The sequence below is a fragment of the Rattus norvegicus genome, chromosome 5 (genome assembly GCF_021556685.1).
Source record: "Rattus norvegicus strain SHRSP/BbbUtx chromosome 5, alternate assembly SHRSP_T2T, whole genome shotgun sequence".
NCBI classification, from domain to species: domain Eukaryota; kingdom Metazoa; phylum Chordata; class Mammalia; order Rodentia; family Muridae; genus Rattus; species Rattus norvegicus.
Window position 1 is genome coordinate 135730694 of NC_141538.1, and position 23004 is coordinate 135753697.

General features: G+C 39.6%; 1 protein-coding gene and 1 long non-coding RNA gene across 13 annotated transcripts in view; both read right to left on the reverse strand.

Moving 5' to 3' along the window:
• Positions 1-23004, reverse strand: part of LOC148005993 (uncharacterized) — a 1435680-nt gene that overhangs the window by 249942 nt on the left and 1162734 nt on the right. The window lies entirely within an intron of this gene.
• The window catches only part of Mast2 (microtubule associated serine/threonine kinase 2), a 139375-nt gene that overhangs the window by 31631 nt on the left and 84740 nt on the right, over positions 1-23004 (reverse strand). For all 12 annotated transcript variants that reach the window (XM_087549550.1, XM_087549549.1, XM_087549548.1 and 9 more), the window contains 1 exon segment: positions 13501-13592. In XM_087549550.1, the coding sequence (XP_087405676.1) occupies positions 13501-13592 (92 nt within the window).

Genomic DNA, 23004 nt, shown 5'->3' on the forward strand with positions numbered 1-23004 from the left:
CCTAATGCTTTGATTTTTGAAATGAAGTGTGTGTCTTACGAACATGTCTGAGGTGGCCTAAAACCCTGGAGCTCCTCCTGTCATAGCCTTCCAAGTAGCTGGGACTATGGGTTGTTACCTAGTCAGGTGAGATATGCAAATTTCAAACAAATAATGTACCCATGTCAGAGGATCCTGAGAAATAATGCAGCCCGACAAGAGAATCCAAGCACATTATACACACATGAAGCAATGCCACTGAAGGAGTGGAGGAAGGACTGCTGACATTAGAAACTTTAGAAATGGCAACTGTAAGACTAAGGAACAAAGAAAGATGGCTCTCCAATAGCAAAGCTGTTACTCAGGCCTTGGTTTCTAACACTACCCTCCCCTCAAATACACCCTTCAAGCTTCTTGAAGAAACGACTGACTCTAAGACTGATATTAGAAATACAGATGAGCAGGGAGCATTTCATAGTGTTAGAAGGCAAGGAAGTTGCAAATAACCGAAAGCGTAAACAGAAACAAAACAGCACTGATGGGGTCTGTCACAGAACAGGAATCAAATGAGGGCACTTCCTTTCGATGGTCAATGCAAAGGTGGTCAATATTTTGAAGTTTACAACAGAATAAATACATTAATAATCTAAACTTATTTGGGGAAGATTAACATGTCAGAACACTAATGTTTTAAAGAAAAAAAGAAAATGTAGCACCACACAGAACAGGCTTTTTGGACTTTACCAAGCAATTTAGTGGATGGAGAGGGTTCAGGGGCTAGGGATTAGCTCAGTGGTAGAGCGCTTGCCTAGTAAGCACAAGGCCCTGGGTTGGGTCCCCAGCTCCGGAAAAAAGAGAGAGAGAAAGAGAGAGAGAGAGAGAGAGAGAGAGAGAGAGAGAGAGAGAGAGAGAGAGAGAGAGAGAGAGAGAGAGAAGGGGGGGAAGAGGGTTCAAAGACAATTCACTGTAAGAAGTTATAGTCAAATGAATATCATATACAAAACAGAAGCACTTAGTTGAACTTGAATCAGCTCCTTCCCTTACAGTTCGGTTATAAAAGAACACAATTATGTACCAAGCACCCGTGTAGGAAGTAGCAAGAGTAACAATATTACTTCCCTAGCCATCTACGTATTCATTCCCAATAAATTCCCTTTCTCTCCTCACTAAAAGTCAACATTATCCTGATTTTAAATAATTCCTTACATTAGCTTTACTAAACACTCATCTACAGAGTAAGTTCTAGCAAGTCAGGACAACAAAAGAGCAACCCTGCCCCCCCCCCCAAAGTGCATTCTAATCATCTTATTATAAAAGTCACTCTTTTACCAGCTGGGCTGGAGAGATGGCTCAGTGGTAAAGAGCACTGACTGCTCTTCTAGAGGGCCTGAGTTCAAATCCCAGCAACCACATGGTGGCTCACAACCATCTGTAATGAGATCTGATGCCCTCTTCTGTGACAGCTACAGTGTGCTCATAGAAAATAAATAGAAAAATCTTTAAAAAAAAATACAATCTGCCTGCTTATGGTAGACATTCTTTAATCCCCTCTTCACCTCTGGCAACCTTAGGCTTTCTGTCCCTACAGAATGCCTATCCTAGACAGGTCATAAAAGTGGAATTGCAGGAACAGCCTTTGTGTTTTAAGTTAGTCCATTTTGCAACTTTATGTAAAACAAATGCCAATCTTTTTGCAAAACGGTTCTACCAACTTATACTCTCACCATCAGGGCCACTGTCCCCTCCCCCCACAGCAAGTCATCATTAGTAGTCAAAGAAGAGAATATTTTTGTGACTTTAATTTTGCAATTACTAATGAAACTGTATCTTTTTTTTTTATTATTAACTTGAGTATTTCTTATATACATTTCAAGTGTTATTCCCTTTCCCGGTTTCCGGGCAAACATCCCCCTCCCCCCTCCCCTTCCTTATGGGTGTTCCCCTCCCCACCCTCCCCCCATTGCCGCCCTCCCTCCAACAGTCTAGTTCACTGGGGGTTCAGTCTTAGCAGGACCCAGGGCTTCCCCTTCCACTGGTGCTCTTACTAGGATATTCATTGCTACCTATGAGGTCAGAGTCCAGGGTCAGTCCATGTATAGTCTTTAGGTAGTGGCTTAGTCCCTGGAAGCTCTGGTTGCTTGGCATTGTTGTACGAAACTGTATCTTTTTACACATGCCTTTAGCTATTTTTCAATCATATTATTATTTACAAGTGTTCCTTAAGTGTTCTGAATCTAGAGCCCTTTGTCACATTCGTCACAATTACCTTCTATTTCATTGCCTTTTGACTGTCTTTGGAGTATCTTTTTATAACTAAAAATTCTTAATTTTCAAGTAGTCAAATTATTAATCTTTTTTATATTCAGGTCCCAAAGAAAGGTGGGACAAGTCTCACTCAGTGCCTGTGACTTCCTCCAGCCTCTCACCCTGGGTCCTATCCTAAACTTCTTCAGCACAGGGGCTGAGCTTCTGGTTCCTACATAATATAGTCATTTTGGCCACACACTCTCTTGGTCCTCCTCTGGGCCTCTTGATCGTATACGTAGGCTCAACGTGGATGTGCATGTCTTCCTTAATTGCTTCCCAGTTCGTTCACTTACTCAAGTAGGATCTCTTGCTGAGCCTGGCACTCATAGGCACACTATGCTAGCCAGGTTCTCAGGAGGCTGGGCGTGCAGGGACTACAGGGAGGCGGCCATGCCTGCTGGGCTCATGTGGGTTCTGGAGACCCGGAAGCTTGCCTGGCAAGTGGCTTATCAACTGGGGAGTGAACCATCTCCCCAGTTCTGAGTTTTAATGTTTATTGATGCGGATATTCAACTGTCCCAATGCTGCTTAATGAAAACGATCTTTGTGTTTATTGCTTTACAAGTGACTTTTGTTCTAAGTGTCCATGTGGACTCTGAAAGAGGAGTCCGAAATCTATTGTTCTTATTAGTAGTCCTTGTCTCAATTAATGGCACCCTTACCCACTTACTGCACAAGCAGGAAATGAGGCACTGCACTCTGGTTGCTTTAGTCACTCCTGTTTTTCTTGTGTTCACGTATTTCTCCACTTCTAATAACTTCTTATACCTGGATAACGGCAATGGTCTTTTAACTGACCTTCCAACTGCCAGCTGTGGCAGTCCTTTTAGTAACTGGTATTTTTCATCAGGTAAATATATACTTGTGGCAAAAAGGTAGAAAGCTTTAAAGACATGACAATTTTTTTTTCTTTTTTTAAAAATAGTTTATGTGTACATGTGTGTACAACTACAGAGGCCACAAGGGGGCACTAGATCCTTTGCAACTGAAAACAACTCCTTTGTGACTGTGAGTGGTGGGAGCTGAACTCCAGTGCTGTCTATGGATGGAACTGCAATGGCTCTTAATTAGTATAACCCATCTCTCCAAGCCCCGACAGTGTTTCCTTTATCTCTGTGCTAATGTGCTAAGTGCTCACTTTTAGGATTACGTAGTTCTAGATTTTCTAGACTTTTGTTTGCATTCCTATTAAACCTTTTTTTCTATATTGTAAACTTTCAACTTTGTGATTGAAAACACTTAAAGAACACCTACTTTGTAGATTAAGAAACAACTTTGGAAAATTTCTTAAACTCTTCTTCCAGGAAAATGAACACAGGTATGAGTGTAAAACTGGCAATACAAGCTTAGGAGACTTACAACGTCATAAGAACATCTACAGTCCACAGATCTGAGGTAAAAGAATGACACAAGATACTAATATCTTAACTCTTTATAAAACGTAGAGCCGTCCCACAACTTAGTCTACCCTCTTAACCAAATTAGCAATTCAATTTATAATCTGGAAACATACACCAGTGAAGGCTTGCATTTTTATTTCCTAACTGTAACATTCTATTCCACACTTATAGACATGTAGCCTCTGCTTGAACTTATCTCTGAAAACACCTTGCTTATTATCCAAATATTGTAGAAGGCATAAACTTACTTTCTGATAGCATATTAAATGAGCATGGGTTTAATGCAGTCCTTATGATTTCAAGTTGGAGCATGGCTGTCACTTGTGGCAGCTTCCTCTGCTATTCTCCCCTCATTACTCCTTCTGACAAGGCCGGGGGTGGGGTGGGGACCGCATCCCTTGCTAGCTTTCCATCTTCTCTTTCAGGCATTCTCTCTCCTTTGACATAGAAATACCCAAGTCTGAAATCATGTCATCAGAACCTACTCCTTTCTAAAGTTATCAAAACATACTATACCTACCTTTCCATACCCTTCACTGTAAAAATTGTTATTCCTGAATTCCCAACATTCTCTTTATCATGACTTTTGACAAGAGTGATCTCACTGTCTTCATAATCTTTCAACATCTCAGCCTTGAGAAGTTTCTAGAGAATGCCACACAATGAGGCGGAGTAGTACCCTGTGATCCACTGATCCCACTGACTCTGCATAAAAACCAGACCACAGTTTCATTGTTTACTCTCACACTGGTTTAACACTATTTTATAGTTTACTCTCTGTCCTCAGGTTCTCAGAGAATTACCTCACTTTACAGATCGAGCAGAAGTAATCAGAAAACACCCTAATAAGCTCTCCGTACTGTGCCTTCACATAGCTGTGCTATATTGCCACCCTCCCTACACGTAACTGTACGAGCTCCTGGTTAAGGCCAACCTTCTGCTTAGGCACTGGATCTCATTCCATCTCAGCCACACAGACTGTGGTAGACATTACCCTTTTTCACGAATGGCCAATTGTTTTTACTACATGGAATGACTTCCATTAGCACATAATACATTTCATTTCTAACTTTTTCTCCTCTTGTGCATGGGAACTAACCTAGGGTCTTGTTCACCCCAGGCCAGGGATTTATACCTCTGAGTTGTATTGCTTCTTACTTTTTATAGTAATACTTCTACACTTATTACTGCTTTCTTTTTCTTTCTTTTTGACTGTCCAATCAGGCTGTGGCTACTAATATTCCATAATAAACAGCTACCAAACATCAACACTGACACCACACTGCTACATCCAAATGGCAGTGATGTCACTAATAGCTTCACTTGAACTTGTTCTTATTGCTGTTGGCTCCAAGACACTCGTGTTTCTCAGAATTCTTCCTCTTCTACCTTTTGTGCTCTCCCTCCTCTAATCTAAGAACTAGAATGTTCCTCAGCTTAGTAGTCATGTACCTTAGCCTTTCAGTTTCTGCTCATTACTCCTAAAGCTCATCTACACACGCAGGTTTTTAATCTTCTTATCAGCAATGTTTATGTCTTCCACACTTATTCCATGCAATCAAGACAAACATACTCGATTGCTCACATAAATGCACAGACGACATCTCACTATGCGGAGATGCTGGGATCAGAGGTGGAGTTTAAGGAAGACAGAAGTAGCATGATTAGAGGTAGTGTCTACAAAGCACAAGGGAGAAAACGGAAACTATGGAGAAAAGGTTGAAACAAATCTTAGAGACAAGAGAAGGGTAACTCACTGCAAAGTTAGAAGTAGAAAAAAAAATCTGGCTTTCGGCTGAGGCAGCCATCTTCCAGTAACTCGCCAAAATGATGAACACAAAAGAAAAGAGGAAAGGTACTCGGTATATGTTCTCTAGACCTGTTAGGAAACATGGCCACACACATGAGAATCTACAAAAGGGATGACGTTGTAGACATCAAGGGAATGGACACTGTTCAAAAAGGAATGCCCCGTAAGTGTCACCAAAACCGGAAGAGTCTACAATGTCACCCAGCATGCTGCGGGCATCATTGTAAACAAGCAAGTTAAAGGCAAGATCCTGGCCAAGAGGATCAATGTGAAGAGCAGAGACAGCTTCCTGAAGCGGGTGAAAGAGAATGATCAGAAAAAAAAGGAAGCCAAAGAGAAGGGCATCTGGGTTCAGCTGAAGCGCCAGCCTGCGCCACCCAGAGAAGCCCACTTTGTGAGGACTAGCGGGAAGAGGCCTGAGCTGCTGGAGCCCATTCCACAGCCTAATGGACAAAAGGAAATAAAGGACCCAGACTGCAATAAATAAATGAATGAATGAAAGAAAGAAAGAAAGAGAGAAAGAAAGAAAGAAAGAAAGAAAGAAAGAAAGAAAGAAAGAAGAAAAAAATCTGAATGGCACAAAACTTTCCAGCTCAAAATTATGAGTATTTCAAAACAACCGTAACAAGGAGTAGAACTGAAGAGAATACAGAAAGTTAAGTACTGCCTGGTTTTACAAAATAAGACAATCTCAGGTTGCCAGATAAGTTGAAGTTACAGGACAAACACTACTTCCCAAAGTGACGATAAAGACGTAGATGCAGAAAATCTGAATTTACAGACTGTACTTTCATAAACAAAAACCTCCATGGGAACCAGTAGAAGAAGTAGGAAGAGTAAGAAGGCCTGACTGCAATGGATGACTTGTCCAAGGCTCAGTATGGGCTAGGCTAAGAGTTAAGAATTACTGGATAATGTATTTTTTTTATTCAATATGCATGTATGTTTTGGGTGCATAAATGTCTATGTACCATGTGTGCTCCTGGTGACTGAGGACACAGGATCTTCTGGAACTGGTTACTGTGAGCCGCTATGTGGGTGCTGAGAACCAAAGCTAGGTCCTCTGTCAGAGCAGCCAGCGCTCTGGACCACTGAATCATCTCTCTAACCGTCTCTCTAAGTATCGGTACATTTTTTTTTAAAGATTTATTCATTTATTATATATGAGTACACTGTAGTTGTCTTCAGACACACCAGAAGAGGGCACTGGATCTCTTTACAGATGGTTGTGAGCCACCATGTGGTTGCTGGGAATTGAACTCATGACCTCTGGAAGAGCAGTCGGTGCTTCTAACCGCTGAGCCATCTCCAGCCTGGTAAATTTTATCCACAGGACAGTGACCAGATTCTCACAGTGAAAAACTTCATTTGATTCCAGAAGAAGCAGAGGAAGAAGGACCATTATGAAAAAGTCAGGGCACTCTGTTCTTAACTAGGCCCAACTTCTGAAGAAACTACTACAATGTACTTCATCTATTGGAAGTACTTAACTCCTGCTTCTTACAATCTCCTGCCCACATAAGCCGGGAGAATTAAACTAAGATACACTAATTTATAGCCCAGCAGCATAGACCATCCAAAGACGTAGACTCAATTATACAACTAGAGAATACGTCTCCCGAATTTACTGTGGTTAATTTATGTAGTACATTATAGCCATCTATCAACAAAAAAATAATTATATGAACTAGGTGTGGTGGTGCAACCTTTAGTTCCAGTAGAACCAGGCAGACCTCGGGCCAGGCTGGCCCATGTAGGGAGTTCCAGGCATCCAGGGTAGCATAGCTAAGTCCTTGTCTCAGAACAAAACAAAACAAGCTATAAGGCATATTAAAAGGCAAAAGAGGAAGGGAAAATCTCCCTATGATAAATGCTTGGATGGAAGAGGAGACAAATATCCAAATGTTCACTCAAGCGCATATGGGAAATTACATAGCAGATGTGTGTTAAAGAAGCAAAGGGAAAGCTAAAGACCAAAAACACTGCACTGGAAGTCAAGAATACCATATTGACAGACAGGACATCTCAGGGAAGCATCACTAACTTGAGGAGATGTCAACACATTTCAAAAACTGAAGAGCAAAGGAGAAATGGGGAGGAGGAGAGGTGAAAGGAGGAAAGCATTCCGGAGCTGAGACAATCAGCAAAAGCTGTAGCAGACCTGCAGTCCAGTAAGAGAAGGAACAGAGCAGAAACAGAAGAACATTTGGAACAGTAAGGAATGAAAACCCTGCGGGCTGCAGACATAGCTTAGGGGTTAGAAGCACTGACTGTTCTTGCAGAGGACTCAAGTTCAAGCTCAGCACCCACATGGCAGCTCACAACTGGGTGAGGGGGTCTGAACACCACCACACAAACACAGATGCAGTCAAACCACTAACAAACATAAATAATAAATAGAAAAGATGCTTAAAAACCCCAATGTCTTATAAAAGCTATAGAGCAAGAAAGGTCAGAAGACACATGCAGGATAACCCCCGCCCCTCCAAACTCTATTTAGGTATACTGTGTACACATTATAGAAATCACAAAGAGTTTTTTTTTTTGAAGTCTTGGAAGAAGGCAAGAAGTCATGCCTTCCCCACAAAAGAACACAGACAAGATTACACCCTCACAGACAAAAGTGACAGTAGGGTGAAATAGTGTAAGGGGAGGGAGGTAAGAGAGAAAAAGCATAATCTTAGAATTCTATACCTATGAAAATAGTCCTCAAAAGTAGAAAGATACCTTTTCAAAAATATTAGCAATTTAATACCAGCAAATCTATCTTCAAAGAAATAGTTAAAAAGCAGTTCGTAAAGAAAAATTATATAGGTAAGAAACCGAATTCTACATTAAAAAAAGCATTTGGCTTAGCATGTGGTTCTATTCCCATTGCTTGTTGAAAAAAACAACACATTGCAGGCAATTATTATTTCATAAAAAATTTTGTGTACAAGTGTTTTTACCTGCTTGCCTGCAAGCATGTATGTGTTCTACATAAATGCCTAGTACTTAATGAAGCCAGAAGAGGATGCTAGATCTCCGAGAACCAGAGATAGCTAGGAACCAAATATGGATTCTCAGCTAGAACAGCAAGTGCTCTGAACCCCAAGCCATCTCTCCAGCTTCAGTGTACCAAGTCTTAAAGTGAATTTGCCAAATAACTAAGCATCAAAATGTATAAGGCAAAAATGAACACCACCAGGGGTGAGGGAAGATGACATAATAGTTACAATTTTTAATGTCCTTTAAAGAGGAATGGCATATCCAGAAGACAGAAAAGAGGAGTAGTTAAGTTTATCATAGCAATCATATGAATATAACAGATATACAACTATTACATCTCCATACCATATCATATGAAAAATTCATCAAAACAGACTACAGTCTTGACCAGAATATATATCTTACCAAGGTTAAAGAACAGAAATCATTCCATATCTGCTTAGAGCAAAATGAAATTAGAAATCAATAAAAGAGGGGTTGGGGATTTAGCTCAGTGGTAGAGCACTTGCCTAGCAAGCACAAGGCCCTGGGTTCGGTCCCCAGGTCCGAAAAAAAGAAAAGGAAAAAAAAAAAGAAATCAATAAAAGAAAGATAGATGGAAAAAATCTCCAAATATATTATATACTCAAAAACATTTGAAAATATTTTGAACAAAATAAAGACAAAAGCACAATTTATCAAAATGTGTGAGTGCAGAGCAGTCAGTAGCTGAGAGCATTATGCATACACCAGGACAGATAATCTAAACTCATTCCAAACTAGGAAAAAAGCAAATTAAATTATTAACTATTCAGGCAAAAGAAAACAAAATGTAGATATATAATAAAATTAGAAATAAGAAAATTGAGAAAAATCAATATGATCTAAAGCTGGTTATTTGAAAAGACAAAACAATCACCCTCTTGTCAAAGTAGGGGTCAACAACACACAGATTACTAATAACAGAAATTAAGTGCTGGGTATCATAAGGGTCTCAGGAACTAAAAGCATTAGTTAAGAAATACTATGAATAATTCTATACCCACAAATTTCGTAATGCAATTAGAATGGATTAATTTTATAAAAGATACAATTTGATAAAACTATTCATTTAAAAATAGGTTAATATGGACAGGTCTCAATCTATCACAGATCTTGAATCAATAATTAATAATCTTCCAAGGCAGAAAGCACCAGTTTCAAGTGCACATTTCAAAAAAAAAAAAAATGATCCCCATTCTACACAAGTTCTTCCAAAGGAAAGAAGGAGAAGGAATAATCACAGCTCATTCTCAAGCTACCATTTACCTTACCCAAATCAGACAAACATAAAAACAAAACCACAGACTATTACCTTCCATAAATAGATACAAAGATTATCAATGCATTATTAGCAAGTTGAATTTAGCAATGTTTACTTAAAAAGAACTACATGCCATGGCCAAGTGGGGCTTGTCTCAGGAATGTAGCCAGCTCAACATTTGAAGACAATCAACAGAACAGGTGCCGCAATAGAAATGCTCTGTATGGAACCACAATGGCAGCAGGTGTCGTCATAGCCGTGTCTAGTATGTATCATCCGTAGTAAATTCAAATACAAAACTGCTGTTTGGGTAATAATGACCCATCAATGTAGGTTTACCAAGGGCAACAAACGTTCCATTCTGACAATAGAGAACCTTTACATGTATAGGGACAGAGTATATATCTTGTAGAGTTTTGCTATTAGCCTAAAACTAATGTAAAAATAAGGATTATTAAAAAAAAAAAACCAAACAAACAAACAAAACCAAACACTAGTTTACAGAGACCCCTGGGATGAAATCCCTAACCTGCTCTCCCCCCCCAAGATATCAAATAAATAACCCCCAAAAAAACAGAACTAAGTACCTACTGAACTAGTCTTACTAAGCTGTACCTGTTTATAGAAAATATAACACCCCAGGCTGGAGACATGGCTGAGCAGTTAAGAGCATGTATTGTTCTTCCACAACCTAAGTTCACTTCAGAAGACTCTGGGTGAGAGCACCTGCAAACCCAACTACAGCGGGGACTCAACAGCTCTGGCCCTCTGTGCACCTGCATACCCATGCCCATACTTAGATAAATAACTTAAATATGAAAAAGACACTTAATACTAAATTGAACTGTACATAATTTATTTAGTTACTTTCAAATTAACAGATCTTTTTTATTCAAGAGATTCAAGTCTTACTAGCAAAGCAAATAGGACTTAGAAATTTCAGATGTGTAGTGTTTGACAACTTAGTAGATACCAAGTGTGATCTGTACGGAACAACCAGTGCTGCTTCTGAACAGCTGGTTAAGTACAGTCTACAATCGACCAAAGCATATGCTTCATGCCTATTCTCTCTGAATTTTCTGCCATGGTTTGCTGAAAGGTGAGTATGAAAAATTTATGAATTACAAGGCATGTTATAAATACTAACTCATAGAGTTAAATTTCAAAGACCCAGGCAGGCAGAAAAGATCATGTATCAGAATCACTCGAGTAAGGAAGCCTTATTCCTAAACTGTCAGAAATCTAGGGATAATCATCTCAGAGAGGAGTAGCCAGTAGGAATTGTTGAGATTCAGACCCAGGACAAACTGCTGAGGTGCACATTTTACATACAAGGTGGATCTGGCCTCCAGGTTATCCCAGCATCTTAGTCCCTACCCATTACAGGGCATATTCTGTCCTCTGCCCTGAACTTTTGAGCCCAAGGTCTGGGATTCCCATCCTCCAGATACACGTTCCTATATAAACCAGACATTTGCCTCTCTCCTCTGTCTTCCTCCCAGCAACAACTTCCCCCAGCCTCATGTTCCTTGGGACCAGTGAACTTGCTTCCCAATAAACCTATCTTTATAGACTGTAATTTGGCTTGAATTGACCCATTTCACCAGCAGAAAATAACTTACTGGTTATTACTATAGCCAAGTACTTACATTACAGCTCTGTATGGGAACTAGAGGAGTTAAATTTATTTCCATATAATGAAAATCTAGGTCAGACATATGCTGAAACTTTACAAAGTTCTAGGGTGGAAATGCAATTCAAGGGAAGCCAGAACCCATTAAATACACACGCATGCATGCATGCACACAAGCAAACATACCAAAAAAGCCCCAGGGAATTATATAAGGAAAAAAGAGAGAGCTTTGCTTTATTTAAAGGCCAAATATATTTTTAATTCCTTTTACAGTTGGTAGTGTCTTCGAAAGTAAGTTTTTCAGATGATCCCCTTTTCCAAAGATGAAATTTAATTAGCATCCCTCTTAGCGTATTGATATTTACTCAAAGACTCAGTAAACCATCAGAAAAAGAGAAGTCCACAAGACTAGACCAAGCTTAAGCCTATGATATCCACTTGTTTCAGTAATTAATGTCCCCTTTTACTAATTAAAGACAGACAAAAGTCAGGCTTAGGCTAATAGTACCCAGCAATTAAGACATCTAGGAAGCAATCTTTGAACAATTTCCTATTGTTCCAACCTGCCCATTATCATTAACCCTATGTTAAGAGGTTCTGCTCTAAACAGGATACTACAACAATTCCTGCAGCAAAGGTAAGTCTGACTCTCATGATACAAGTCTAGAACAAAACACCTGGCTAAGTTAAATAAGGTCTCTGTCCCTCTCCTAGTAAGTAGTGTAGGCCTGAGTTAGTGCAAACTCCATTACAAATATGTATCTCCCTTAATCAGAAGCAAATAAATCAGCTCTTACACTACCTATAAAGTTCTATATAGAGCTGAGACCGACTACAGAAATAATAGGTAAAAATCAATGTCAATATGAAGCAAATATCCCTTATATTTTGTTTTCTCAAGTGGAAAAATTAATGGAAGTCTTACAATATAGGAAAATCCTCTGTGAGACCTTATGGCAGGTGTTTGTGTAACAGTTTCCTCCAAGATAAAAACATTCCATTCTTAAAGGAAGCTCCTTAAGCAGGACAACTCAAAATACCTTCAGGAAGTCCCTAAAACTGACCAGATTAACTAGGGCCTTGCCTGCCAGAGTAAACAATAAAAACTGAGAGCCCCTCATCAAACAAAGCTATAAAAAGACTCTCAAACTAGTCATGCTATAAGGACAACTCTGAGACCTGACCAGCTGCCTAAAAGAAACAAAAAACCAATGACACTGTATAAAGGAGGTTTAAACTAACTAGGTTACTTGGAAGGGACACTCTCCAACCTGTTGAGCTACTTGCAGCCTGTCCCATGTGTGCTGAGTTTACAGCTTTTGTGAGCTGTCACTTGAGCTGGGGTGGGCTTTGGAGATGCACCTGTCTTTGAGCCATTTCTGTTTCTATAAGCAACTCCAATACAACTCATTGTCTCATCTCCAAGTTGGACTTTGGTGGTATCTGTACTTTGGTCTATCATGGGATCCCTATCTGGAGTGAATAGACATGTGTGTTGTATCTCAAGGACCCGTCAGTCCACAGTAGGACAAAATTTTAGTGGATGGTTATCATATGACCCAAGATAACTCAAGCCATATGTGATAGATAACATTAGAACAGGGGCCATCGACCAAGTGGCTTCACAATCTGTACAAGAGTAACATACGTAAGGATGTACACATACTCGCGCAGGAAGAGCCTATGAATTCTTTGTGTTGTAAACTTGGCGTTCCTCCAGCCTGCCTTTCAGCTCAGCTGCTAGCAGCACAAGCGCTCCTTTAAAGGCCCCTCTGGACATCACTGCATGAGCTCTCATTTTCTCCCTCTACCCCCTTTTCTGTCTTCTTTCTTCCCAGTCTGTCTGTCTCTATCCCTCTCTCATGTCCCCAATCCAAGATGGCCTTTCACCTTCACCCACTTCCCCAATGAATCTCTTGCAATAGAACTGTTGCATGGTGTGACTTTGTGGCATTCCTTGGTCAAGGTAACCAAGGTAATGTTTGCCATTTTAATAACAGGCATTAGTCAGACAATATTAAACTCAAAATGTAAGAAGTAGGAGAGAACCTGGTGCCTGTGGAAATGTTTTATTAAACTTTTCAAAATCTGCAGCACTTACCCGTGTGGCCATGGAGTGGCGAGTGTGGCCTTGGTAGTGTGGGTGATGTGCTAGAGGTTACAATCAAGCTCTTGCGGTTACTCGTCCGACAGCTGCAATAAAGACAAAATGTCACTTACAGGCATCCAGATTGGCTGAAGAGGAACCTGAGTAGCACGATTCCTTGACTGAACAATGTAGTACTTTAAACTCACTGTTCCCCAATTACGGTGCGAACCACTGAAGACTTCGTAACTCAGCTCATTTTACCTTGGAGTAACTTTTGCCAGTGCCTTGACTTTTGTCTTGACTTGCATTTTTCCAGAGCTAAGTTTGCTTCCTGAAGAAACCGAAGAACCTATCTAGACCAACAATCTTGTTCTAAATTGTAAACTTAACGTGGAAACTTAGCATGTGTAAAAGTATTGTTTTATTTAGGCTGGTATGGGGCATTCATCAAGCACATACAAGGCCTTGAGTTTGACTATGAACATGAATAAACAAGCAAATGCATAAAATGATCCCACATTTATCTCACAAATTCAATGTTTTTTCTTAAAAAATGAAGCTAATTTACAGTCTGTCAAGATACTTTTACAAATAACTAATTGATAAATTATCTAACATCTTTATTTTGGAGTTGTTTCAATAAAACTGAATTTCCTTACAGGTTAACAATGGACTTATTTTTCCTATGATCAGGAAAACTAAATCATGATGAAAAGGCATTTTAGGGCATATTTCTTATTTAAAAACATTTACAAATGTATTTTAAAGCCAGTTCATTTTTTATTTAAAACACTCTGAAGAAAAACAAAGCAAAAAGGCATTAAGAAGTCTGCCGAGCCTGCTGGCAAGCCAGCCCACCATATTCTGCCACCACTCACCATATTCACAATCCCCCAATAACTGACAAGATCGTCATGTTAGGCAGAGCACAATCAAGACCAGCTTGGTCAACAAGAAAGTAGTAGATTAAAAGAGGCAAAACAATAAGATAAAAAGACTGAAAAATAAAATAAAAACTGAAGATGGTGAAATTTATGTCATTTACAAGTAGGTAGGGATTGTACAAGAGTCCAGGGTGATGATCCCAAAGTGCCAGTAAAGGTTAGAGACTGCACATGGAGACCTCAGCAGATACTAGAAAGTGAGAGACTGGTTGGGGATTTAGCTCAGTGGTAGAGCACTTGCCTAGCAAGCGCAAGGCCCTGGGTTCGGTCCCCAGCTCCAAAAAAAAAAAAAGAAAAAAAAAAAAAAAAGAAAAAGAAAGTGAGAGACTGAAGAAGCTGATGAGTATAGAGAAGCAAGAGAAGGGCTGGACTTCGTGAGGTTTGAAGCCTGCAAAGTTTCTGAGCAGGATGTTGGCATTACTGATCAAATGAGTTTGTCTAATTAATAAAAAAAGACATTATGAAAGTGTGCTGTTCAAAGAAATCTATGTTCACTGCATGGACTAACTCTGACATGCTAAGGCCCTATAACAGGTGCCAGGAACATAGTAAGGAATAAAACGTCTGTGACTGGAATGAACAGAGCTATGGAAAAAGAGAGAAAAAAACAGAAAAAAAAATTGGGAAGAAGTGGTGAGGAGGAGAAAAAGAAAAAGGAAAGAGTCTTTGCTGGGAGTGGAAGCAGCTGTCCCCAGGGAAGGTTGAAGTCCTGAGAGAAGAACAGGGTTCTCAATGACAGACACAAGATCCCAGAGAATGGGAAAGGTATGAAAAAGAAGATATGTGTTTTGCTTAAATACTGCTAGATGTCTCTTAAAGAAAAACCAAATTCTAATTCACATATTATGCTCAAACAGTCAATCGCCTTTAAACCAACTTAATGCCAACCCTAACTTTCATTGGACAAATGGTGGACTTAGTGGAAAAGCTCAGCATGCCTGAATACTGGCTTTGCAGTGCAGAAGCTCTTCGGTTTGTGGACTCCTATTTTTTGTTTTTGCTTTTGTGAACTGATCTTTTGCTTTAATACCTAAAATTTCTACCAGGCAGAAGAAGTAGGAGGATCACAAGTTATAGGCAACCTGAGCTGCATTACAAGCCTCTTCCTTGGGCTGGTGAGATGGGAAAGTGGGTAAAAGCACTTCATTATCCTTCCGCAGGTCCTGAGTTCAGTTCTCAGCACCCACATCAGGTGACTCATGACTGCCTGCAACCCCAGCTTCAAGTGGAATCCAATGCCTTCGTCAGGCCTGAGAAGGAACCTGTGCACTTGTGGTATTACAGACACACAAGCAAATCTGTGTGTGGGGAATCGTTCTCAAAAATAAACCAAATACAGAATTATATAAATGAAGACCCTTAGACCAAAAGAAAGTTATATCAGATGAAAATCCGGATGACTACACAAAGACACCACTAGAAATGCACATGATTATAAATACAAATCTCATGTTACTACTAGAATATTTTAAAAGGACATTTTTTATTTATTTATTTATTTTTGGTTCTTTTTTTCGGAGCTGGGGACCGAACCCAGGGCCTTGCGCTTCCTAGGTAAGCGCTCTACCACTGAGCTAAATCCCCAGCCCCTAAAAGGACATTTTTTAAAGGAATTATTCTATTCTCAACAATAAAAGAACTTCTAGGGGAATCACCAACCCTAACCTCAAGCAGTATTATAGAGCAATAGTGATAAAAACTGTATGGTATTGTTATGGAGATAGGTAGATCAATGGAATAGAACTGAAGACCCAGAAATGAATCTACAAACCTATGGTCACTTGATCCTTGACAAAGGAGCTAAAACCATCCAGTGGAAGAAAGATAGCATTTTCAACAAATGGTGCTGGTTCAACTGGCAGTCAGCATGTAGAAGAATGCAGATCGATCCATGCTTATCACCCTGTACAAAGCTCAAGTCCAAGTGGATCAAGGATCTCCACATAAAACTAGATAAACTCAAACTAATAGAAGAAAAAGTAGGAAAGAGCCTTGAACACATGGGCACTGGAGAAAATTTCCTGAATAGAACATTTAAGCTCTAAGATCAAGAATTGACAAATGGGACGTCATAAAAACTTCAAAGCTTCTGTAAGGCAAAGGACACTGTCATTAGGACAAAATGGTAACCAACAGGTTGGGAAAAGATTTTTACCAATCATACATCCAATAGAGGGCTAATATCCAAAATATACAAAGAAATCAAGAAGACTCCAGAGAATCAAATAACCCTATTAAAAAACGGGGGACAGAGCTAAACAAAGAATTCTCAACTGAGGAAAATCAAATGGCTGGGAAGCACCTAAAGAAATGTTCAACATCCTTAGTCATCAGGGAAATACAAATTAAAACAACCCTGAGATTCCACCTCACACCAGTCAGAATGGCTAAGATAAAAAAATCAGGTGATAGCAGATGCTGGCGAGGATGTGGAGAAAGAGGAACACTCCTCCATTGTTGGTGGGATTGCAGACTGGTACAACCCTTCTGGAAATCAGTCTGGAAGTTCCTCACAAAATTGGACATTGCACTACCTGAGGACCCAGCTATACCACTGCAGGATGATAGCATTATGCAGGTGAAGGTACAAGATAGAACAATGCTTGTCATTGGACTAGAAGGAAGGATGGGTGGGAGAAAAGTTTTAGAAAGGAGGAGGAAGCGAAGAAGAGAAGCAGCCGAGTGAACACGGAGGCGGATGTTAAGATTCCTCTCTGCACATTCACAGGTTGTTATGAATGTTCTTAAGGGATGGATGTGTACAGGGCTTTGTATGTCTAGGTGGGCAATTATATCTTATCAACTGGATCAGAGGTTACTGTGTTGTGTTCTTTCATGTGGCGATTTAATTGAATTTAAGAGAGTGTGTGGTGGCTGGAGACACTAGGAATGGGGATGTGTATGTCTGGCATGGTGCAACCTGCCTTGGGAACTAGATGGTAGAGAGATTGTTGCCAGGCTCAGAGAGAAGCCATTGGCAGTGTGATATGGGTTGGAGCAAAGCGGGTGAGATGCTTTGCTAACTGAGATGAAAATATCTACCAGATATCTTGGGGCTCTACAGTGCCAGATCTAGTGCGAGATAAAAGACATTATTATTTATAATTATAGAGCAACATATCACTCCTGGGCATATATCCAAAAGCACCAATATATAACAAAGACACATGCTCCACTATGTTCATAGCAGCCTTATTTATAATAGCCAGAAGCTAGAAAGAACCCAGATGTCCCTCAATAGAAAAAAGAATACATGTACCAAATGTGGTACATTTACACAATGGAGTACTACGCGGCTATTAAAAACAACGACTTCATGAAATTCATAGGTAAATGGATGGAACTAGAAAACATCATCCTGAGTGAGGTAACCCAATCTCTCTCCCTCTCTCTCTCTCTCTCTCTCTCTCTCTCTCCCACCACACATGGTATGCACTCACTGATAAGTGGATATTAGCCCAAAAGGTCAGATTATCCAAGATACAGTCCACAGACCACATGAAGCTCAAGATAAAGAAAGACCAAAGTGGGATGCTTCAGTCCTTCTTAGAAGGGGGAACAAAAATATTCATAGGAGGAAATACAGAGACAAAGTTTGGAGCAGAGAATGAAGGAAAGGCCATCCAGAGCCTGCCCCACTTGGAGATCCAGCCCATATACAACCACCAAACCCAGTCAATATTGCTGATGCCAAGAAGTGCATGCTGACAGGAGCCTGATATAGCCATCTCCAAAGATGCTCTGCCAGAGGATGACAAATAAAGAGACGGATGCTTGCTGCCAAGCATTGAACTGAGTCCCCATTGGAGGAGCTAGAGAAAGGACTGAAGCAGCTGAAGGGGTTGGAAACCCCATAAGAACAACAATACCAACGAACCAGAACCAGAGCTCCCAGGGACTAAACCACCATCCAAAGTGTATACATGGACAGACCAATAGTTTCAGCTGTATATGTAGCAGAGGATGGCATCAATGGGAGAAGCCCTTGGTCCTGCCAAAGCTGGACCCCCTAGTGTAGGGGAATGTCAGGGAGGGGAGGTGGGAATGGGTGGGTATGTGGGGGAACAGCCTCATAGAAGCAAGGGGGGGGGAGGGGAGGGAGTTTTGTGGATGGGAAACCAGGAAAGGGGATAACATTTGAAATATAAATTTAAAACATCCAATAAAAAAAGACTATTTCTAAAAGGAATTATTATTATATTACAAAAAGAAAAGGTGGTAGAGGAAGAGGAAGAAGAGGAAGAGGGGAGCTGTCAAGGTGACTCAGAGGGTGACAGTGCTTGCCGCTATGACTGACAGGATGGCCTGAGTTTCATAGTGAAAGGGAAGAACTGACTCTTACAAGTTGTCCTTTGACCTCCACATGTGTGCTGTGGCACAAATATGCAAGGGCATTCAGAAAATAGTAAATGTTTTTAAATAGTAAATGTTTTACGTATCCATCTTGCTGTCTGTTTTCTCATTAGACTGAGCATCAAGGACAGTGACTTCATGCTAGCTTTGCTCACTGCATATTGTATGATTTGCTATAAGAATTAAAATAAAGACAATAAATGTTTACCTGTGTTACATGTAAATAAAATTATATCTAAACTTACTATTTTATTGAAGTTAAAATCCTATGAAACTTAAGGAATCAATAATTGAGTTGAACTATATTTGTTTCTTTAAACTTTAAAATATAGAACACTAAAGATCATATTTCTAGGCCACATGTCCCGTAACAGAGGTACACATAATCTCACTTGGCTAATCTGTGAGCTCCCCAAGGGAGAAGAAAGGTCAGATGCTCTGGTAGAGATGCCACGATCAGCTGAGATCCAAAACAAGGCTGGCTTTTCCCCTTCAACAGGCTCTAGCCACTTCCCCATGATCAGGAGGGGATCAAGACTTTTTCCTTTCATCTCAATGAGAAGAAAGGACTTGGTGTCTCAAGAGGTGGGTATACTAACCCAGACAACGGCGAGTAGCCTCAAAGTTCTTTGAACTGATGCTCTGCTGCTAACTACATAAATCTGGTCAGTAGGAGTGAGGCCCAGCGTTTCAGCTTACATGCATTTCACCATGACTACTTCAGTGGACAGAGGAACAGGGTCTCAGGTACCCCATACAGTCTCTAAGACATCACCAAATTATGAAGCAGTACACAGTTTGGACAGCACACTCTACTGAACTTCCAATTTTAAGCACCTCTGAACTTCCAATCCCAGTGGCCTACTTCCTATTGGAGCACTTAGCTTTATGGTCGGGAAAAGACCTCTTTTGTTCCAGTCAGTGTAAACAAGATAGAGAACCTGGAGCAGTTTCAGACAGTGCAGTAATAAGATGATGTACTTGTTAAGACCAAGATAGGAACATGGGTTAAAAAAAAAAACACTTCTTGCCAATAAATGGAGGTATTATTAAACATATATAGTAATAATCACTACCAGTGCATCTGTTTCTCTTACACAGATCATTTCAATATTCTTTCTTCCTCCCTCTCGTATTTATCCTCTTTTCTTATTTCCTCTCTATTCCTAACACATGCAGCCTGCTAGTGACCTCTTTAAGTTAAATACCTTCCCGCCATTCAAAATCTTCCAAAGGCTACTGATTCTAAGTAGCTAGTAGGTACAATGTACTGAATCTTCCCTTTATCTAGGATGTCCTTTCTCAACATTATGTAGTAAGAACTCCTTACTCCTTTAAAACTACTCAAATGCTCCTCCCATTTCTGTATATGACCTGTTCTCCTTTATCTTTACTTCCCAGGAGCACTGTCTTCTTCAGACATATTATACTAACAAATTTGATAGGAATAATGTCGATTTCTTTTCATCTACAATAACCCCCAAGAGATATCCCTGTTACTCAGAAATAGTGGCTCCAGCATGGCCAATTTTTCTAATCTTAAAACAAATTAAAGTATTTCCATAGCAACAGGTAGCCAGAGTCCTCTCCATTCTCCAGGCTACCAATCAGAGAATCTAGAAGGAAGCCCCAAATTCCTTTTCTCCAAAGCTAGTAGCAGCTCTCCTTGAATTGAGCTACCTATTAGGAAGCATTCCTGTCTTAACAAACCAGCCTCTTCATCCACTTTCTGAAAGGGGCTGGAAAAAATGGTTCAACAATTGGAGTACTTGCTGCTCTTGAAGAGGACAACAGTTTGGTTTCCAGAACCAATGTCAGGTGTCTTCAGCTCTAGGGGATCTGCCCAGCTGGCATCCTCACACTCTTGAGTGCCCCTCCCTAATACACATGATGACAGGATAGAAGGTTTTTTTAAGTAGGATCTAGTCTATAAAGACTAGACAAAGAGAAGACAGAAAAGGGTATATACAGATAGTCACAGAAAGAACATATGTAATCATGTGTAATATTCCTAATTGAAAATCCAAATGTCTACCAACTAATGACTGAACACAATACTATCTACCCAAAAAGGGAATAATGTTCAATATGATAAAACTGTGGAATCATTACATCAAATGAAAGAAGCCTGAATCAAAGCACTATAACAATTACATGTATGTGAAATGTTCAAGTTGAGTGTGGTGGTACAGATCTTCCAATCCAGCATTCCAGAGGCAGAAAGAGCTCTATGGGTTCAAGCCCAGCTTTGTCTACAGGGTGAGCTAGCTCTAGGCCAGCCAAGACTACATAGTGTGATCCAGTCTTAAAATAAAATAAAATCAGGCCAGCTGTTGCCCAGGGCTAGATCCAATAAAAGATTAAATACAAATGGGTAAAAGTGAACTTCCCAAGAAAAGGAAATGTCTTACATTTTGATTGTGTGTATTTTTCTAAATGTAGTAAAAACTACTAGGTTACTTATAATTGTTCTGCTTTATAACATGCATTACATCTTAAAAGCCGTATTTTCCCAAGCTTTCTACCACTAAGCCACATTCTCACTTACTTGTGATACATTCAGTGCACTTCTGAATTCTCTCTCCTCCCTTCCTTAACAATGCAGCTTAGGACTATTAGACACTGTGATCTCCGTGTGGACGAGGGAAGGTCGTACTTGGAATGAGTTGACAGAGAGGTTGAGATGTTATCTACTTAGAGGAAACAGTGTTGGTGTGTCTTGAGGTGCTGGGCAACCAACAAGATAAGGAAAGTTTTGTAGCCACACATGGTCAGGTGGGTACAAAAGATTAGTTGTAAACTGAAAAGAATTTAAGTAACAATATTGAGGACAATTGGTGCAGAGTTCTCATTAGCAAAAGAAAAAAAAAGGAATCACAAAAACAGAAATCACTAATAAATAAAATTGGAATGAACTAGAATTAAAAGCAGTGGTATCAAGTAAGCCAAGAGTTTTAAGATTGCACATATTACAAGTAACATTCCCTACTCATAGGAACTAAGCATTCTACAGAATGCCTAAAGCAAGGGCTAGTGACAGGAAGTCAAAAGATAAGCCACGCAAACTACTTTATGAGACCAAAAAGAAAGTTTTCACAAGAATGACACATATATCATATATCAAAAAAAAAAAAACAAAAACAAAAACAAAACATAAAGGCCAACATGAAGAAAGTGTCTGGACCAAATAGTATAACTCAGCACCAGCACATATAAGGATATAAAAGGTTATGGGGCTGAGAGATGGTTTAGCAGCTAACAGGACTCAGGTTAGATTTCCAGCCCCTACATGGTGGTTAACAACTGTCTGTAAAGCTAGTTCCTGGGGATTTAACACTTTCTTCTGGCCTCTATGGTTACAGCACTCATGTGGTATACAGACAAAGAAATCTATAGATGTAAAATAAAATGTAAAAGTATTTTAAAGAACAAATTATACCACAGTAAGTAAAGTAGCAATCTATTATGTTTCTGTGATACAGAAAGTGAAAAAATTAACAAAAGGAAAGTTTTTCTAAAGTGGAAAAATATTTAGCAACCCAAGTAGTGTATCAATACATTTAAAGCCATCAATCATCAATGAATACTAAAAATCAGTGGGCAAAGTTCTTATTCTACATAACTATCTATGTCTATCTATCTAACTGTCTGTTTGTCTGTCTGACTGTCTGTCTATCATCTATCTTTCATTGATTCTGGGTCTCAAACCCAGAACCTCAAACATGCTCGGCAGGCCAGTCTGCAGAGTGACACAATGTGTCAAATCCTGATGAAGATATTTTAAAATTTTTAAATTTAATTAGGAATAGGGATTCGCACAAACATTCTCACAAGATATTTGTCAACCAGGAAAAGATTTAAAACCACTGGTAAGATAGTTCTGTGGACAAAGGGGTTTGCTGCCCAGACTAATGATCTGAATTTTATCTCTAGAACCAGCAAGACGAAGAAATCGAGAACCAACCTCTCCAAGTTGACCTCTGAACTCCACATATATGTTGTGGCATGAGTGGTCAACACAAATAAACTGCAATTTTTAAAAAAATGTAAAGTCTTTTTAAACATAACTACACTGAAAACAAACAGCCTTCACCTTATTCAAATCAAGGCTAGCTTCATAGTAATGCCATAAAAATGAAGTGTGCGCTACCTGATTGTTCTTTCAAATAACTGTTCGGGATTTTCTTTTTTTTTTTTATGCAAACTTTTTTTTTTTATT